Source organism: Oncorhynchus gorbuscha, linkage group LG23 (assembly GCF_021184085.1).
Source record: "Oncorhynchus gorbuscha isolate QuinsamMale2020 ecotype Even-year linkage group LG23, OgorEven_v1.0, whole genome shotgun sequence".
Taxonomy (NCBI): domain Eukaryota; kingdom Metazoa; phylum Chordata; class Actinopteri; order Salmoniformes; family Salmonidae; genus Oncorhynchus; species Oncorhynchus gorbuscha.
Window position 1 is genome coordinate 48,520,272 of NC_060195.1, and position 16,808 is coordinate 48,537,079.

At 44.8% G+C, this 16,808-nt stretch overlaps 1 protein-coding gene across 1 annotated transcript in view; it reads left to right on the plus strand.

Annotated features, from left to right (window-relative positions):
• The window catches only part of LOC124011297 (follistatin-related protein 5-like), a 195,145-nt gene that overhangs the window by 121,324 nt on the left and 57,013 nt on the right, over window positions 1-16,808 (plus strand). Inside the window, 1 exon segment of the mRNA XM_046324524.1 lies at window positions 2,863-2,983. Coding sequence (XP_046180480.1) covers window positions 2,863-2,983 — 121 coding nt within the window.

Here is a 16,808-nt window from a genome sequence, read left to right on the forward strand (position 1 = left end):
TTTGCTTGCCGTTTCATACAAATGTATGTGCTTTTACGAATACGGAGAAAATAAACATGTAGGCTATGTAGATTCACATTTATATCAGTAGCTACATCCATCACAACAAGAAATAAATGACAACGGTGGTCATGTCAAATTGTAGTATTTTTTTCTTCTTCCAAACGCTATGATTGATTGGTGGCTTAGTCTGTTATGGCAGTTGGTTTACAGTTCAATGGTTGCGTGTTTAAATCCCACATCGGGCAGAAATAATTTATTTACAATGTTCATCCCATGCCCACACACTTCTAATTGTGAAAAGTGAAAGCATACAATGGGGCAAAAAAGTATTTAGTCAGCCACAAATTGTGAAAGTTCTCCCACTTAAAAAGACGAGAGAGGCCTGTAATTTTCATCATAGGTACACTTCAACTATGACAGACAAAATGAGAAAAAAAATCCAGAAAATCACATTGTAGGATTTTTAATGAATTTATTTACAAATTATGGTGGAAAATAAGTATTTGGTCAATAACAAAAGTTATATACCCTTTGTTGGCAATGACAGATGTCAAACATTTTCTGTTAGTGTTCACAACATTTTCACACACTGTTGCTGGTATTTTGGCCCATTACTCCATGCAGATCTCCTCTAGAGCAGTGATGTTTTGGGGCTGTTGCTGGGCAACACTGACTTTCAACTCACTCCACAGATTTTCTATGGGGTTGAGATCAGGAGACTGACTTGACCACTCCAGGACCTTGAAATGCTTCTTACGAAGCCACTCCTTCGTTGCCCGGGCGGTGTGTTTGGGATCATTGTCATGCTGAAAGAGCCACGTTTCATCTTCAATGCCCTTGCTGATGGAAGGAGGTTTTCACTCAAAATCTCACGATACATGGCCCCAATAATTCTTTGCTTTACACGGATCAGTCATCCTGGTCCCTTTGCAGTAAAACAGCCCCAAAGCATGATGTTTCCACCCCCATGCGTCACATTAGGTATGGTGTTCTTTGGATGCAACTCAGCATTCTTTGTCCTCCAAACACGACGAGTTGAGTTTTTACCAAAAAGTTCTATTTTGTTTTCATCTGACCATATGACATTCTCCCAATCTTCTCCTGGGTCATCCAAATGCTCTCTAGCAAACGTCAGACGGGCTTCGACATGTACTGGCTTAAGCAGGGGACACGTCTGGCACTGCAGGATTTGAGTCCCTGGCGGCGTAGTGTGTTACTGATGGTAGGCTTTGTTTCTTTGGTCCCAGCTCTCTGCAGGTCATTCACTAGGTCCCCCCGTGTGGTTCTGGGATTTTTGCTCACCGTTCTTGTGATCATTTTGACCCCACGGGGTGAGATCTTGCATGGAGCCCCAGATCGAGGGAGATTATTAGTGGTCTTGTATGTCTTCCATTTCCTAATAATTGCTCCCACAGTTGATTTCTTCAAACCAAGCTGCTTACCTATTGCAGATTCAGTCTTCCCAGCCTGGTGCAGGTCTACAATTTTGTTTCTGGTGTCCTTTGACAGCTCTTTGGTCTTGGCCATAGTGGAGTTTGGAGTGTGACTGTTTGAGGTTGTGGACAGGTGTCTTTTATACTGATAACAAGTTCAAACAGGTGCCATTAATACAGGTAACGAGTGGAGGACAGAGGGGCCTCTTAAAGAAGAAGTTACAGGTCTGTGAGAGCCAGAAATCTTGCTTGTTTGTAGGTGACCAAATACTTATTTTCCACCATAATTTGCAAATAAATTCATTACAAATCCTACAATTTGATTTTCTGGATTTTTTTTCTAATTTTGTCTGTCATAGTTGAAGTGTACCTATGATGAAAATTACAGACCTCTCTCATCTTTTTAAGTGGGAGAACTTGCACAATTGGTGGCTGACTAAATACTTTTTTGCCCCACTGTACCTGCTGTGAGAGGGATCCCTCTGGTAGTAATTGTAGGTTTTTATACAGTACCCAAGACCAATCTGTGAGTTTCTTTGACAATTGAGAATATAGCTACTACCTAAATACTGCAATTTCGGGTTGGACTGAATTGAGCACCTAATCTTCATATTCAAGGTGATGACTGCATTTTTCTTCCCAACACAATAAATGCGAGTCCACATTTCAAAGATGTATTTTGCATCCAATGGGGGATTTGAACTTCCACTGCAAGTGGATTTAGTAAGAAAAGGATGGGATCAGGTACAACTATGTTTACCCACCCCAAAATGAATATTAACAGCAATTCCCCCAACCCACAACTTCTCACCTGAATGCATTTTTTGTTGTTGAAGGGATTGGACAAAGAATTAAATTGGGCTTGAGAGTTAAGCTTTTAATGTGAAATTGAGTTGAGGTCAAGTTTGTCGTCATTGTTATGTCTGCAGAGATGATCAAATCTGGGCTGGTTTTTAGGATGGCACATGTTCTCCACTAAACCATGAATTGTACACACAATTTTACACCTCAGTGGGTCTTCTCCAGTGTAATTGAATGCACATTCACCTACAGTGTCACACAAAGAAATGCATTCAGGTCTTACTGACATTGGAAAACAACACTGGGGAGGTTGTGATATTTCTCTATTTCAATCATCTTATTACTGAGGAATCAATGTCTTCTTTGGCGTGTTATATTTAGACAGAGAACTGATTGTGTTGCATTGCATGCTCTATGCTGTAACATTAGAAATCCCAGATCCTCGAGTGGTTCCCAGTTTCGGCAACCCCCCCAAAAAAAGGAGACAGCGAGGGGAAAAAGTACAAGAAAAATGAAAATCACAGACCCAGAAAAATCCAGGCCTAGACTTAGCTTTAACTGTAAGTTATATACGGGCCCACTTAAAAGGCAAGGTCTAAATGGTCTAAACATTTTTCTGTTGCAGGTCATCAAGCAGGAAGGTCTGTCCAAGGATGTCTCTGAGTGCACCCTGTTTGACCTTCTCAAATACAACGACATCAATGACGACGAGCACCTGACAAAGGACGAGTTCTACACAACTTTCGGTGAGTGACAGGACCAGTCCAGAGTGGATTGTCCACTCATTTTATTTTCTACACATTACCATCTACTTTTTCCTGCTTGAATGTTCTTAGGCAAGGAAATTCAAAGAACCATACATTCCACAGGTTGTGTTGACTTGGCCAATAGACATGACATGCTTTCAAGCACATATTGCTAAAAGCCTTATAACAAATCTATGCCTTTATGCAACAGCAAAGTGGATAAAACTGTTAGCCATGTTTACTCTACACTATTCTATACATTCCTATACAATAGTTACCATGGGTTGGTTGCAGGTAGGCAATTCTTTCTTAATTTTTTATCTCGGGCAATACAATTCCCAATTGAGATACAGCAGTAGCCCTCTCTGTCTATGTTTACCCACCATCCCCCCATGCCAATAGGATGTTAATAATAACTCAAGCAAGTGACCATCATTATGCCAGTAGCTCTAAACAGAACATGTAAGGCTTTTCTATGGTCCTTATTATTTATTAGCACAAGGTTCTGAAACCTGGATCAACTTATTGTCCTTGTGGGAACTATAAAGGTAAATGGAGTGTAATTTAGTTTCAATTAGAGTTGACATTGATGATATCTCGTTGAATGGCAAGACACTTGTCCTCATCGGTGGAACTCTCCATCTGGGAGATTTAAATCTCATCATAGACTACTTAATGGCGCCAGATGAGATGGCTGCCATTTACGGGCTCCTAACCAAATGTGCTAATTTTATTTGTTTTTTTCGCATTGTTTGAACTCATTTTGTTGCTGCTACTGTCTCTTGTGACCGAAAAGAGATTCTGAACATCAGAACAGCGATTACTCAACTCGAACTGGACAAAGATTTTTCTTTAATGAGTCCAACGTAAAGGATATACTGTTTGACGAGACAAGGCCCAAATCCCGTCATCCTCATGAAAAAAAGGTGGAGAAAAAGGGGGAGGAGGACTGGGTGACTTGTAAGAATTCGCAGGTAAACCACCGCTACCCTTAGTATTATTGGCCAATGTGCAATCATTGGAAAACAAACAGGAAGATCTACAATTAAGACTATCCTGCTAAAGGGACATTAAAAACTGTAATATCTTATGTTTCACGGAGACTTGCCTAAATGACGACACAAATAATATAGAGTTCTCATCTATATTATTTGTAGCCATTTATTTATCACCACAAACCGATGCTGGCACTAAGACCACACTCAACGAGCTGTATAAGGCCATAAGCATCCAAAAGTAGCGCTCTGAGTGGCTGGGGACTTTAATGCAGGCAAACTTAAATCCGTTTTATCTAATTTCTACCAGCATGTCACAAGATCCGAAGATAAAAAAAAACTTTACTCCACATCACAGAGATGCATACAAATCTCTCCCTCGCCCTTCATTTCGCAAATCTGACTATAATTATATCCTCCTGATTCCTGCTTACAAGCAAAAACTAAAGTAGGAAATACCAGTGACTCTCTCAATTACGGAAGTGGTCAGATGACGCGGATGCTACGCTACAGGACTGTTTTGCTTGCTCAGACTGGAATATGTTCCGGGATTCATCCAATGGCATTGAGGAGTATACCACCTCAGTCACCGGCTTCATCAATAAGTGCATCGATGATGTTGTCCCCACAGTGACGGTACATACATATCCAACCAGAAGCCATGGATTCCTGGCAACATCTGCACCGAGCTAAAGGCTAGAGCTGCCGCTTTCAAGGAGCGGGACACTAATCCGGAAGCTTATAAGAAATTCCGCTATGCCCTCAGAACAACCATCAAACAGGCAAAGCGTCAATACAGGACTACGATTGAATCCTACTACACCAGCTCTGACGCTCGTCATATGTGGCAAGGATGAAAAACTATTACTGACTACAATGATGACGCGAGCCTACGAGACGAGCTAAATGCCTCTTATGCTCGCTTCGAGGCAAGCAACCCTGAACTATGCATGAGAGCACCAGCTGTTCTGGACGACTGTGTGAATATGCTCTCCGTAGCCGATGTGAGCAAGACCTTTAAACAGGTCAACATTCACAAAGTCGCAGGGCTAGATGGGTTACCAGGACCAGTACTCAAAGCATGCGCGGACCAACTGGCAAGTGTCATTTACAACCTCTCCCTGACTGTACAAATGTGTTTACATCTCTATTAGTGAGCATTACACAGGTGCATATTGTGCTGTGAACAAGAAAAGTTTGTTATAAAATGTGCAGGTTTGTCACAACACACAATGCCACAGAAGTCTCAGGTTTTGAGGGAGCGTGCAATTGGCATGCTGACTTCAGGAATGTTCCCCAGAGCTGAGCCTGTCTCCCAAGTAGGTGGGCCCATGGCTGCGCCCCTGACCAGTCATGTGAAATCTGTAGATTAGGGGCTAGCAAATTTATTTAAATTCACTGATATCCTTATATGAACTGTAACTCATTAAGATTGTTTTAATTGTTGCATCTTGCATTTATATTTTTGTTCAGTATAGTCCTTTACTTTGCTATTTTGCTGAACTACTTGTGTGGTTGCCAGATATACACTGAACAACTATATCTATATTCTTGAAAAATTGAGCCTAACATGGCAACCCGGTAGTGAGAGATGGGTAAATGCAGTAGTTTATATAGTCAGTCAATGTCGCTGTATAAAACTAGACACAGAGCAAATAGTGAAAGAGCTAAAACCAAACCCTCAATCTCTAGTACAACATAATGTTGTAAATTAATCTTCACCGAACTAAGAAACACTAACACATATTGTGCTACCTTTTCTTGCCTAATTCCCTTTCTCAAATCATCCCAGTCTGACATTTACAACTGGCTCAATATCCCCTGACATTTCACTGGGGTTGACACATCACGGCTAGAAAAATAATGCATAATGAATTTCTCAGTAAAATTGGTCACTCATCAGCACTTTGTATGTAAAGCATGTCTAGGTGAGACAAGAAAAGTTACAAGAGTAAAAGGCAAACTGGCATAGTATATTTCTTGTCTTGTTCCTCTCCTAGTCAGGCTTAAGCGGGGGAGTAGTCCTTCAGGCAAATCAAATCAAGAAAGGATACGGGTAAAATCTTTGGAGAGCTCAACATCCTTGAAGAGCTCTGATGCACTAGCTCCAACTACTCACTTTTTTAGCTTTCCCCCAAGCTTCTTCAGGCTGAAACTGAAAAAGAAAAGGAAATGTCTTTCCTCGTTGGCTAAGCATTCATCTTTACCTGTCTCTTTTCCTCTTCTTTTCAATTGTTTTGTCTTTCTTTCTCCCCCTCTGTGCCTGCTGGTGTTTAAGATTATTTTACTCAGTAAATACCCATGGCATATAGTGCTGAGTGATTTTGAGGTTGGTTTCGGTTAGATTATTACAAAATATGAAACAATTAATAAAAGTCATGATAGTAGTGACTGCCCATTACTGCTTATCACTTACTAGCCAACATTTGTTCACATGACTTTACCTTAATAAAATATATCAGTTGTTTTGTATATTTCACTTGTTTTATTTGATGACTTTATTTCATTTCAAGTCATCATCTCTATAGAGCTGCCTCCTATGCCGTTTGACAAAATAAATATTTTGTAGTTCAAAGTAAATAAAGCATACTTTTATGAATATAAACCATCAATCACTTAGATCATGTATTTTCAGGTAAAGATCCCTCACGAAGCAACAGCTGCTCTCTATATCACCTCACGATCGAACATTCATCTCTCTTCGGAAGCAGTTGTAAAATAAACATTGTGGTCATTGTAGTTAATTCCCATGTTTTATGATGTAAACTATACTGAACAAAAATGTTAATGCAACAATTTCAATGATTTTACTGAGTTACAGATCATATAAGGAAATCAGTAAATTGAAATTCATTAGGCCCTAATCTATGATTTTCACATGATTGGTCAGGGGCGCAGCCATGAGTGGGCCTGAGCCTGGCACCCCACCCACTGGGGAGCCAGGCCCAGCCAATCAGAATACATTTTCCCCCACAAAAGGGCTTTATTACAGACATAAATACTCCTCAGTTTCATCAGCTGTCCAGGTGGTTGGTCTCAGATGACCCTGCAGGTGAAGAAGCCAGATGTGAAGGTCCTGGGCTGGTGTGGTTACGCGTGGTCTGCAGTTGTGAGGCCGGTTGGATGCACTGCCAAATATTCTAAAACAACGTTTCCTGCAGTCGTAGTACCAAAACATGAGACATCTGTGGCATTGTATTGTGTGACAAAACTGCACATTTTAGTGTCCTTTTATTGTCCCCAGCACAAGACGTTATATGTAAGTGAATGTAAAAAATTTAAAAAATGAAATACAAATAGTTGGTGAGCCACAATGATGGTTTGGTGAACCACAATGATGGCGCTGTCTAACATCTCTTGAGATAGTGTAGCATTTGTCTTAACAACAAATCTAAATGTTATTTCAGTCCTATGCACACATTTAAAATCTAATACCTTAAATTCCCTCGAATAGTAAATATGTTGATTCAGTATATTTAAGCAATAAGGCACAAGAAAGTGTGGTATATTTTTATTTTTTATTTTATTTATTTCACCTTTATTTAACCAGGTAGGCTAGTTGAGAACATTTACAACTCATTTACAACTGCGACCTGGCCAAGATAAAGCATAGCAGTGTGAACAGACAACAACACAGAGTTAAACATGGAGTAACAATAAACAAGTCAATAACACAGTAGAAAAAAAGAGTCTATATACATTGTGTGCAAAAGGCATGAGGAGGTAGGGGGTAAATAGGCCATAGGAGCGAATAATTACAAATTGGCAGATTAACACTGGAGTGATAGATGAGCAGATGATGATGTGCAAGTAGATATATTGGTGTGCAAAAGAGCAGAAAAGTAAATGAATAAAAACAGTATGTGGATGAGGTAGGTAGATTGGGTGGACTATTTACAGATGGACTATGTATAGCTGCAGCGATCGGTTAGCTCATATAGCAGATGTTTGAAGTTGGTGAGGGGGAAAAAAGTCTCCAACTTCAGCGATTTTTGCAATTCGTTCCAGTCACAGGCAGCAGAGAACTGGAAGGAAAGGCGACCAAATGAGCGGTTGGCTTTAGGGATGATCAGTGAGATACACATGCTGGAACGTGTGCTACGGGTGGGTGTTGCCATCTTGACCAGTGAACTGAGATAAGGAGCTTTACCTAGCATGGACTTGTAGATGACTTGGAGCCAGTGGGTCTGGCAACGAATATGTAGCGAGGGCCAGCCGACTAGAGCATACAGGTCGCAGTGGTGGGTGGTATAAGGTGCTTTAGTAACAAAACGGATGGCACTGTGATAAATTGCATCTAGTTTGCTGAGTAGAGTATTGGAAGCTATTTTGTAGATGACATCGCCGAAGTCGAGGATCGGTAGGATAGTCAGTTTTACTAGGGTAAGTTTGGCGGCGTGAGTGAAGGAGGCTTTGTTGCGAAATAGAAAGCCGACTCTAGATTTGATTTTGGTTGGAGATGTTTGATATGAGTCTGGAAGGAGAGTTTACAGTCTAGCCAGACACCAAGGTACTTATAGATGTCCACATATTCTAGGTCGTAACCATCCAGGGTGGCGATGCTAGTCGGGCGTGCAGGCAGCGAACGGTTGAAAAGCATACATTTGGTTTACTAGCATTTAAGAGCAGTTGGAGGGCACGGAAGGAGTGTTGTATGGCATTGAAGCTCGTTTGGAGGTTAGATAGCACAGTGTCCAAGGAGGGGCCAGAAGTATACAGAATGGTGTCATCTGCGTAGAGGTGGATCAGGGAATCGCCCGCAGCAAGAGCAATATCATTGATATATACAGAGAAAAGAGTCGGCCGAGTCGGCCAATACGCCACGGCTAAGGGCTGTACTTAGACACGACACAAAGTGGAGTGGCCATATACCACAAACCTCCAAGGTGCCGTATTGCTGTTATAAACCGGTTGGCAATGTAATTAGAGTAGTAAAAATACATGTTTTGTCATACCTGTGGTACAGTATATGGTCTGATATACCACGTCTGTCAGCCAATCAGCATTCAGTACCCGAACCACCCAGTTTATAATTAGCAATATAGTACCATTTTGTGAATAACAGCAGGAAATGCAGAATGAGCCTACAATCTCAATGAAAATGACACCTGTCTTACAAATCATATTTTAATTGTCACATGCTTCATAAACAACAGGTGTAGACAACAGTGAAATGCTTACTTACGGCCCTTCCCAACAATGTTTTTACTTTTTTATTTCACATTTATTTAACCAGGTAGGCCAGTTGAGAACAAGTTCTCATTTACAACTGCGACCTGGCCAAGATAAAGCACAGCAGTTCGACAAAAACAACAACACAGAGTTACACATGGGATAAACAAACATACAGTCAATAACACAATAGAAAAATCTATATACAGTGTGTGCAAATGTAGTAAGATTAAGGAGGTAAGGCAATAAATAGGCCATAGTGGCGAAATAATTAAAATTTAGCATTAACACTGGAATGATAGATGTGCAGATGATGATACATATACTGGAGTGCAAAAGAGCAAAAAAATTAATAACAATATGGGGATGAGGTAGTTGGGTGGGCTATTTAAAGATGGGCTGTGTACAGGTAAAATGATCGGTAAGCTGCTCTGACAGCTGATGCTTGAAGTTAGTGAGGGAGAAATAGGTCTCCAGCTTCAGTGATTTTTGAAATTCGTTCCAGTCATTGGCAGCAGAGAACTGGAAGGAAAGGTGGCCAAATGAGGAGTTGGCTTTGGGGATGACCAGTGAAATATACCTCCTGGAGCACGTGGTACTTGCTATGGGTGTTGCTATGGTGACCAGTGAGCTGGGATAAGGCGGGGCTTTACCTAGCAAAGACTTGTAGATGACCTGGAGCCAGTGGGTTTGGTGACGAATATGAAGCGAGGGCCAGCCAACGAGAGCATACAGGTCGCTGTGGTGGGTAAGCGGATGGCACTGTGATAGACTACATCCAATTTGCTGAGTTGTGTGTTGGAGACTATTTTGTAAATGACATTGCCGAAGTCAAGGATCGGTAGGATAGTCAGTTTTACAAGGGTTAAGCAGCATAAGTGAAGGAGGCTTTGTTGCGAAATAGGTAGCCAATTCTAGATTTAAATGTGTTAATTGGAGATGCTTAATGTGAGTCTGGAAGGAGAGTTTACAGTCTAAGAAGACACCTACAGTGCCTGGCAAAAGTATTCAGACCATATATAACCCTATCCTAACAACCAAACAAGAAACAGGTGCTACCAATTAGACAGAACTAAACGAACACAGAACAACGGATCGGCGATAGCTAGTAGACCGGCGACGACTGCCGAGCGCCACCCGAACAAGAAGGGGAGTCACCTTCAGTAATATTCGTGACAGTACCCCCCTCCTGACGCGCAGCTCCCTCAGCGCGCCGACGCCGGCCTCGGGGACGACCCGGGGGCCGAGGCGCTGGGCGATCCGGACGGAGGCGATGGAATTCACTCAACATAGAAGGGTCTAGAATATCCCTCACCGGAACCCAGAACCTCTCCTCCGGACCGTACCCCTCCCAGTCAACGAGGTACTGCAAGCCTCTCACCCGGCGTCTCGAGTCCAGAATAGCTCGTATCTTGTACGCCGGGGACCTCTCGATGTCCAGAGGGGGCGGAGGAACCTCCGGAACCTCATCTTCCTGCATGGGACAAGCTACCACCGGCATGAGAAGAAACACATGAAATGAGGGGTTAATACGATAATACGAAGGAAGTAATAATCGATAACAAACCTCATTTATTCTCCTCAGGACTTTAAATGGCCCTATACACTGCGGACCCAGCTTCCGGCAGGGCAAGCGGAGAGGCAGGTTTCGGGTCGAGAGCCAGACCCTGTCCCCAGGTGCAAACACGGGGGCCTCACTGCGGTGACGGTCAGCGCTCTTCTTCTGCCTTATACTCGCTTGGCGTAATGACTCTTGGCCCTCCAGGTCTCCTTAGAGCGCTGTACCCACTCCTCCACCGCAGGAGCCTCAGTCTGGCTCTGATGCCACGGTGCCAGGACTGGCTGGTACCCCAACACGCACTCAAATGGTGACATGTTGGTAGAGGAGTGGCTTAGTGAGTTCTGGGCTATTTCTGCCCAAGGAATATATCTCGCCCACTCCCCTGGCCGGTCCTGGTAATACGACCGCAGAAACCTACCCACCTCCTGGTTAACTCTCTCCACCTGACCATTACTCTCCGGGTGATACCCTGAGGTCAGGCTGACCGAGACCCCCAGACGTTCCATAAATGCCCTCCAAACACGGGAGATAAATTGGTGGCCCCCCGATCAGAAACTATATCCTCGGGCACCCCGTAGTGCCAGAAGACATGGGTGAAAAGAGCTTCCGCAGTCTGTAGGGCCGTAGGGAGACCGGGCAATGGGATAAGACGGCAGGACTTAGAGAACCGATCCACAACGACCAGGATTATAGGATTGTAGTGTTACCCTGAGAGGGGGGGAAGGTCAGTAAGAAAATCCACCGAAAGATGGGTCCACGGCCGTTGTGGAACGGGAAGAGGTTGTAATTTACCTCTTGGCAGGTGTCTAGGAGCCTTGCTCTGGGCGCACACCGAGCAGGAGGAAACATAGAATTGCACATCCCTCCTCAAAGTGGGCCACCAGTACTTCCTCTCAAGACCTCTCACTGTCCTATACCTCTCACTGTCCTATACCTGGGTGACCCGATGAGGGTAGACAATGAGCCCATCGAATCAATTGATCACGGACAGCCAGCGGCACGTACCTACGACCCTCCGGACACTGTGGAGGCGCAGGTTCCCCCCTTAGCACCCGCTCGATGTCCGCGTCCACATCTCATACTACTGGTGCCACCAGCTTAGCTGCCGTAATGATGGGAGTAGGATCGATGGACATGTCCTCAGTGTCATAGAGTCTTGACAGCGCGTCAGCCTTAGTGTTGAGGGAACCTGGTCTATATGAGAAAGTGAAACGAAATCTAGTGAAAAACATGGCCCACCTTGACTGACGAGGATTCAGTCTCCTAGCTGATCGGATATACTCCAGGTTACGATGGTCAGTCCAGATAAGGAAAGGGTGCTTAGCCCCCTCAAGCCAGTGTCTCCACACCTTCAGGGCCTTAACCATAGCCAACAACTCCCTATCCCCCACATCATAATTCCGGTCCGCTGGCCCGAGTTTCTTCGAAAAAAAGGCACAGGGGCGGAGCTTCGGTGGCACACCCGAACGCTGTGAGAGCACAGCTCCAATCCCAGCCTCGGATGCGTCCACCTCTACTATAAACGCCAAAGAAGGGTCCGGATGTGCTAACACCGGCGCCTCAGTAAACATCGCCTTCAACTTATGAAAAGCTCCGTTCGCCTCTGCTGACCACTGCAAACGCACCGGCCCCCCCTTCAGCAGTGAGGTAATAGGGGCAGCTACCTGACCAAAACCCCGGATAAACCTCCGGTAGTAATTGGCAAATCCCAAGAACCGCTGCACCTCCTTTACCGTGGTTGGAGTCGGCCAATTACACACGGCCTTTACGCGGTCACCCTCCATTACCAAACCAGAGCTGGAAATGCGATAACCCAGAAAGGAAACTGATTGTTTGGAAAACTCACATTTCTCCGCCTTCACATACAGATCATGCTCCAGCAGTCGTCTAAGAACCTTGCGCACAAGAGATACATGCGCAGTGCGTGTAGCGGAGTAGATCAAAATATTGTCAATATACACCACTACACCCTGTCCGTGCAGGTCTCTGAGTATTTCATCCACGAAGGATTGAAATATAGCTGGAGCATTCTTTAAACCGTATGGCATGACGAGGTACTCATAATGGCCCGACGTAGTGCTAAATGCAGTTTTCCACTCATCTCCCTCCCGAATACGCACCAAATTATAAGCACTCCTGAGATCCAGTTTAGTGAAGAACTGCGCTCCGTGAAATGATTCCACTGCCGTAGCAATGAGAGGTAGTGGGTAACTAAAACCCACTGTGATGGAATTTAGACCTCTATAATCAATACACGGACGTAAACCACCATCTTTTTTCTTCACAAAAAAGAAACTCGAAGAGACAGGTGACATGGAGGGCCGAATGTACCCCTGTCCCAGAGCCTCGGTGATATAAGTTTCCATAGCCACCTTCTCCTCCTGGGACAAAGGATACACATGACTCCTGGGGAGTGCAGCGTTACCCTGGAGATTTATCACGCAATCCCGCTGCCTGTGGGGTGGTAATTGGGTCGCTTTCTTTTTACTGAAAACGATAGCCAAATCGTCATACTCAGCTGGAATGTGCACGGTGGAAACCTGGTCTGGACTCTCCACCATTGTCGCACCGATGGAAACCCCTACACACCTGCCTGAACACTCATCAGACCACCCTTGTAGAGTTCCCTGTTTCCACAAAATCGTAGGATTATGAATAGCTAGCCAGGGAATCCCCAGAACAACTGGAAACGCAGGTGAATCGATAAGGAACAAACTAATTCGCTCCTTGTGATTCCCCTGCGTAATCATCTCCAACGAAATTGTGGCTCTCTTCACCAGCCCTGACCCTAATGGTCGACTATCTAAAGAGTGCACGGTAAAAGGGGGGTCTACTTTTACTAACGGAATCCTCAACCTCTGAGCGAGTCCGCGATCTATAAAGTTTCCAGCTGCGCCTGAATCTACCAGTGCCTTATGCTGGAGAGAAGGAGAATAATTAAGGAAACAAATTAATAGGAACATGTGACCAACAGGAAACTCTGGGAGAGTGCTGTGCTTACTCACCTGGGGTGACCGATGAGTGTTCTGCCTGCCCTCACGATTCCCTGATGAATTCCTCCAGCACCGACCAGACGTGTGCCCTCTCCGGCCACAACTGGTACAGGAGGAGCTTCCTCCTCCGATCTCCCTTGACGCGGTCCCTCCTAGCTCCATCGGGATAGGGGCAGGAGGATCAGGAGGTAGAACTGACAGGACCCTTTCAGAACGTCCACGAGCAGCTAACAGATGGTCCAACCGGATCGACAGGTCTATCAGTCCATCCAGGCTAAGTGTAGTATCCCGACAGGCCAGCTCCCTACGGACGTCCTCTCTCAGGCTACACCTGTAATGGTCTATCAGGGCCCTGTCGTTCCACCCTGCTCCCGCAGCCAAGGTCCGGAACTCCAGCGTGAAGTCCTGCGCGCTCCTCGTCCCCTGTCTAAGATGGAACAATCTCTCACCCGCCGCTCGACCTTCTGGAGGGTGATCGAACACGGCCCTGAAACGGCGGATGAACTCCGGGTAGTTGTCCTTCGCTGCGTCGGGCCCGTTCCAGACCGCATTTGCCCACTCCAGGGCTCTACCGGTCAGGCAGGTGATGAGGACCCCTACTCTCTCCTCCCCCGAGGGGGCCAGCCGAACGGTGGCCAGGTAGAGGTCAAATTGCAGCAGGAATCCCTGGCACCCTGTCGCTGCTCCATCGTAATTCCTCGGAGGTGTCATGTGTAGAGCGCTGGAACCGGATCCAGATGGGGGAGATGGTCGAGTTGCTGTTAGGAGGGTCGGTGGGGTAGTAGTAGGGAAACCATTCCTCTCCCAACGATCCATCCTCTCCATCATCTGATCCATCGCTGATCCTAGGCGATGGAGGATGGACGTGTGATGTTGAACTCGCTCCTCCATAGTGGGAAGAGGAGTGGTCGCTGCTCCTGCTGACTCCATAGGAGGTGCGGGCTTCTGTTACGAGTAAATGAGTGAAGAGGTGTGGAGTCAGGTGCAGAGAGCAAAGGATGTGGGAAAAACAACATGCTTTAATATCCTGAAAACATAACATGAACAAAAGTGGAAACACAAATGAACAGAAATATAAACGGACAGCGTGAAACCCAAATGCCAACAAAAATACACTCAAACAAGGAAACAGGAGAACAAGCCCGCACGAAACAGAAGCGGGCTGAACAGACTATATATAACCCTATCCTAACAACCAAACAAGAAACAGGTGATACCAATTAGACAGAACTAAACGAACACAGAACAACGGATCGGCGATAGCTAGTAGACCGGCGACGACGACCGCCGAGCGCCACCCGAACAAGAAGGGGAGTCACCTTCGGTAATATTCGTGACACAAAAATTAAAATGGAAAAGTGGTGTGTGCATATGTTTTCACCCCTTTGCTATGAAGCCCCTAAATAAGATCTGGTCCAACCAATTAACTTCAGAAGTCACACAATTAGTTAAATAAAGTCCACTTGTGTGCAATCTATGTGTCACATAATCTGTCACATGATCTCAGTATACAGTTGAAGTCGGAAGGTTACATACACCGCAGCCAAAATCAGTTTTTCACAATTCCTGACATTTAATCCAAGTAAATATTCCCCGTCTTAGGTCAGTTAGGATCACCACTTTATTTTAAGAATGTGAAATGTCAGAATAATAGTGGATAGAATTATTTATTTTAACATTTTATTGCTTTCATCACATTCCCAGTTGGTCAGAAGTTTACATTGCCCCAAAATCCATTTTAATTCCAGGTTGTAAGATAACAGAATAGTAAAAATACCAAGGGGGGTGAATACTTTCGCAAGGCACTGTAGGTATTTGTAGTTATCCACATATTCTATGTCAGAACCGTCCAGAGTATTGATGTTAGTCCGGCGGGGTGTGCAGGCAGCGATCGGTTGAAGAGCACACATTTAATTTTACTTGCATTTAAGAACAGTTGGAGGTCAAGGAAGGAGTGTTGTATGGCATTGAAGCTCGCCTGAAGGTTTGTTAACACAGTGTCCAAAGAAGGTCCAGAAGTATACAGAATGTTGTCGTCTGCGTAGAGGTGGATCAGAGAATCACCAGCAGCAAGAGCGACTTCATTGATATATACAGAGAAAATAGTCGGTCCAAGAATTGAACCCTCTGGCACCCCCATAGAGACTGCCAGAGGTCCAGACAACAGGCCCTCCGATTTGACACACTGCACTCTGTCTGAGAAGTAGTTGGTGAACCAGGCAAGGCAGTCATTAGAAAAACCGAGGCTACTGAGTCTGCCGATAAGAATATGGTGATTGACAGAGTCGAAAGCCTTGGCCAGGTCGATGAAGACGGCTGCACAGCTCTGTCTTTTATCGATGGCGGTTATGATATCGTTTAGTACCTTGAGCATGGCTGAGGTGCACCCGTGACCAGCTCGGAAACCAGATTGCACAGCGGAGAATGTACGGTGGGATTCGAGATGGTCAATGATCTGTTTGTTGACTTGGCTTTCAAAGACCTTAGATAGGCAGGGCAGGATGGATATAGGTCTGTAACAGTTTGGGTCCAGGGTGTCTCCCTCTTTGAAGAGGGGGATGACCGCAGCAGCTTTCCAATCCTTGGGGATCTCAGACGATATGAAAGGGAGGTTGAACAGGCTGGTAACAGGGTTGCGACTATGGCGGCGTATAGTTTCAGAACTAGAGTGTCCAGATTGTCAAGCCCAGCTGATTTGTACGGGTCCAGGTTTTGCAGCTCTTTCAGAACATCTGCTATCTGGATTTGGGTAAAGGAAAGCTGGGGCAGAGCAGTTGGCCGGGGTTGGGTTAGCCAGGAGGAAAGCATGGCCAGCCTTTGAGAAATGCTTGTTGAAGTTTTCGATTATCATGGATTTATCGGTGGTGACCGTGTTACCTAGCCTTAGTGCAGTGGGCAGCTGGGAGGAGGGTCTCTTGTTCTCCATGGACTTTACAGTGTCCCAGAACTTTTTGGAGTTAGAGCTACAGGATGCGAATTTCTGCTTTCCTGACTGACATACATTAATGGTCATACAAGACTACAAGATTCACGAATGAATGTGAATACGCATTACCGACAGTATATGGAGAAATAAAAACCAAGGCTTATTTGATAAAAGACCA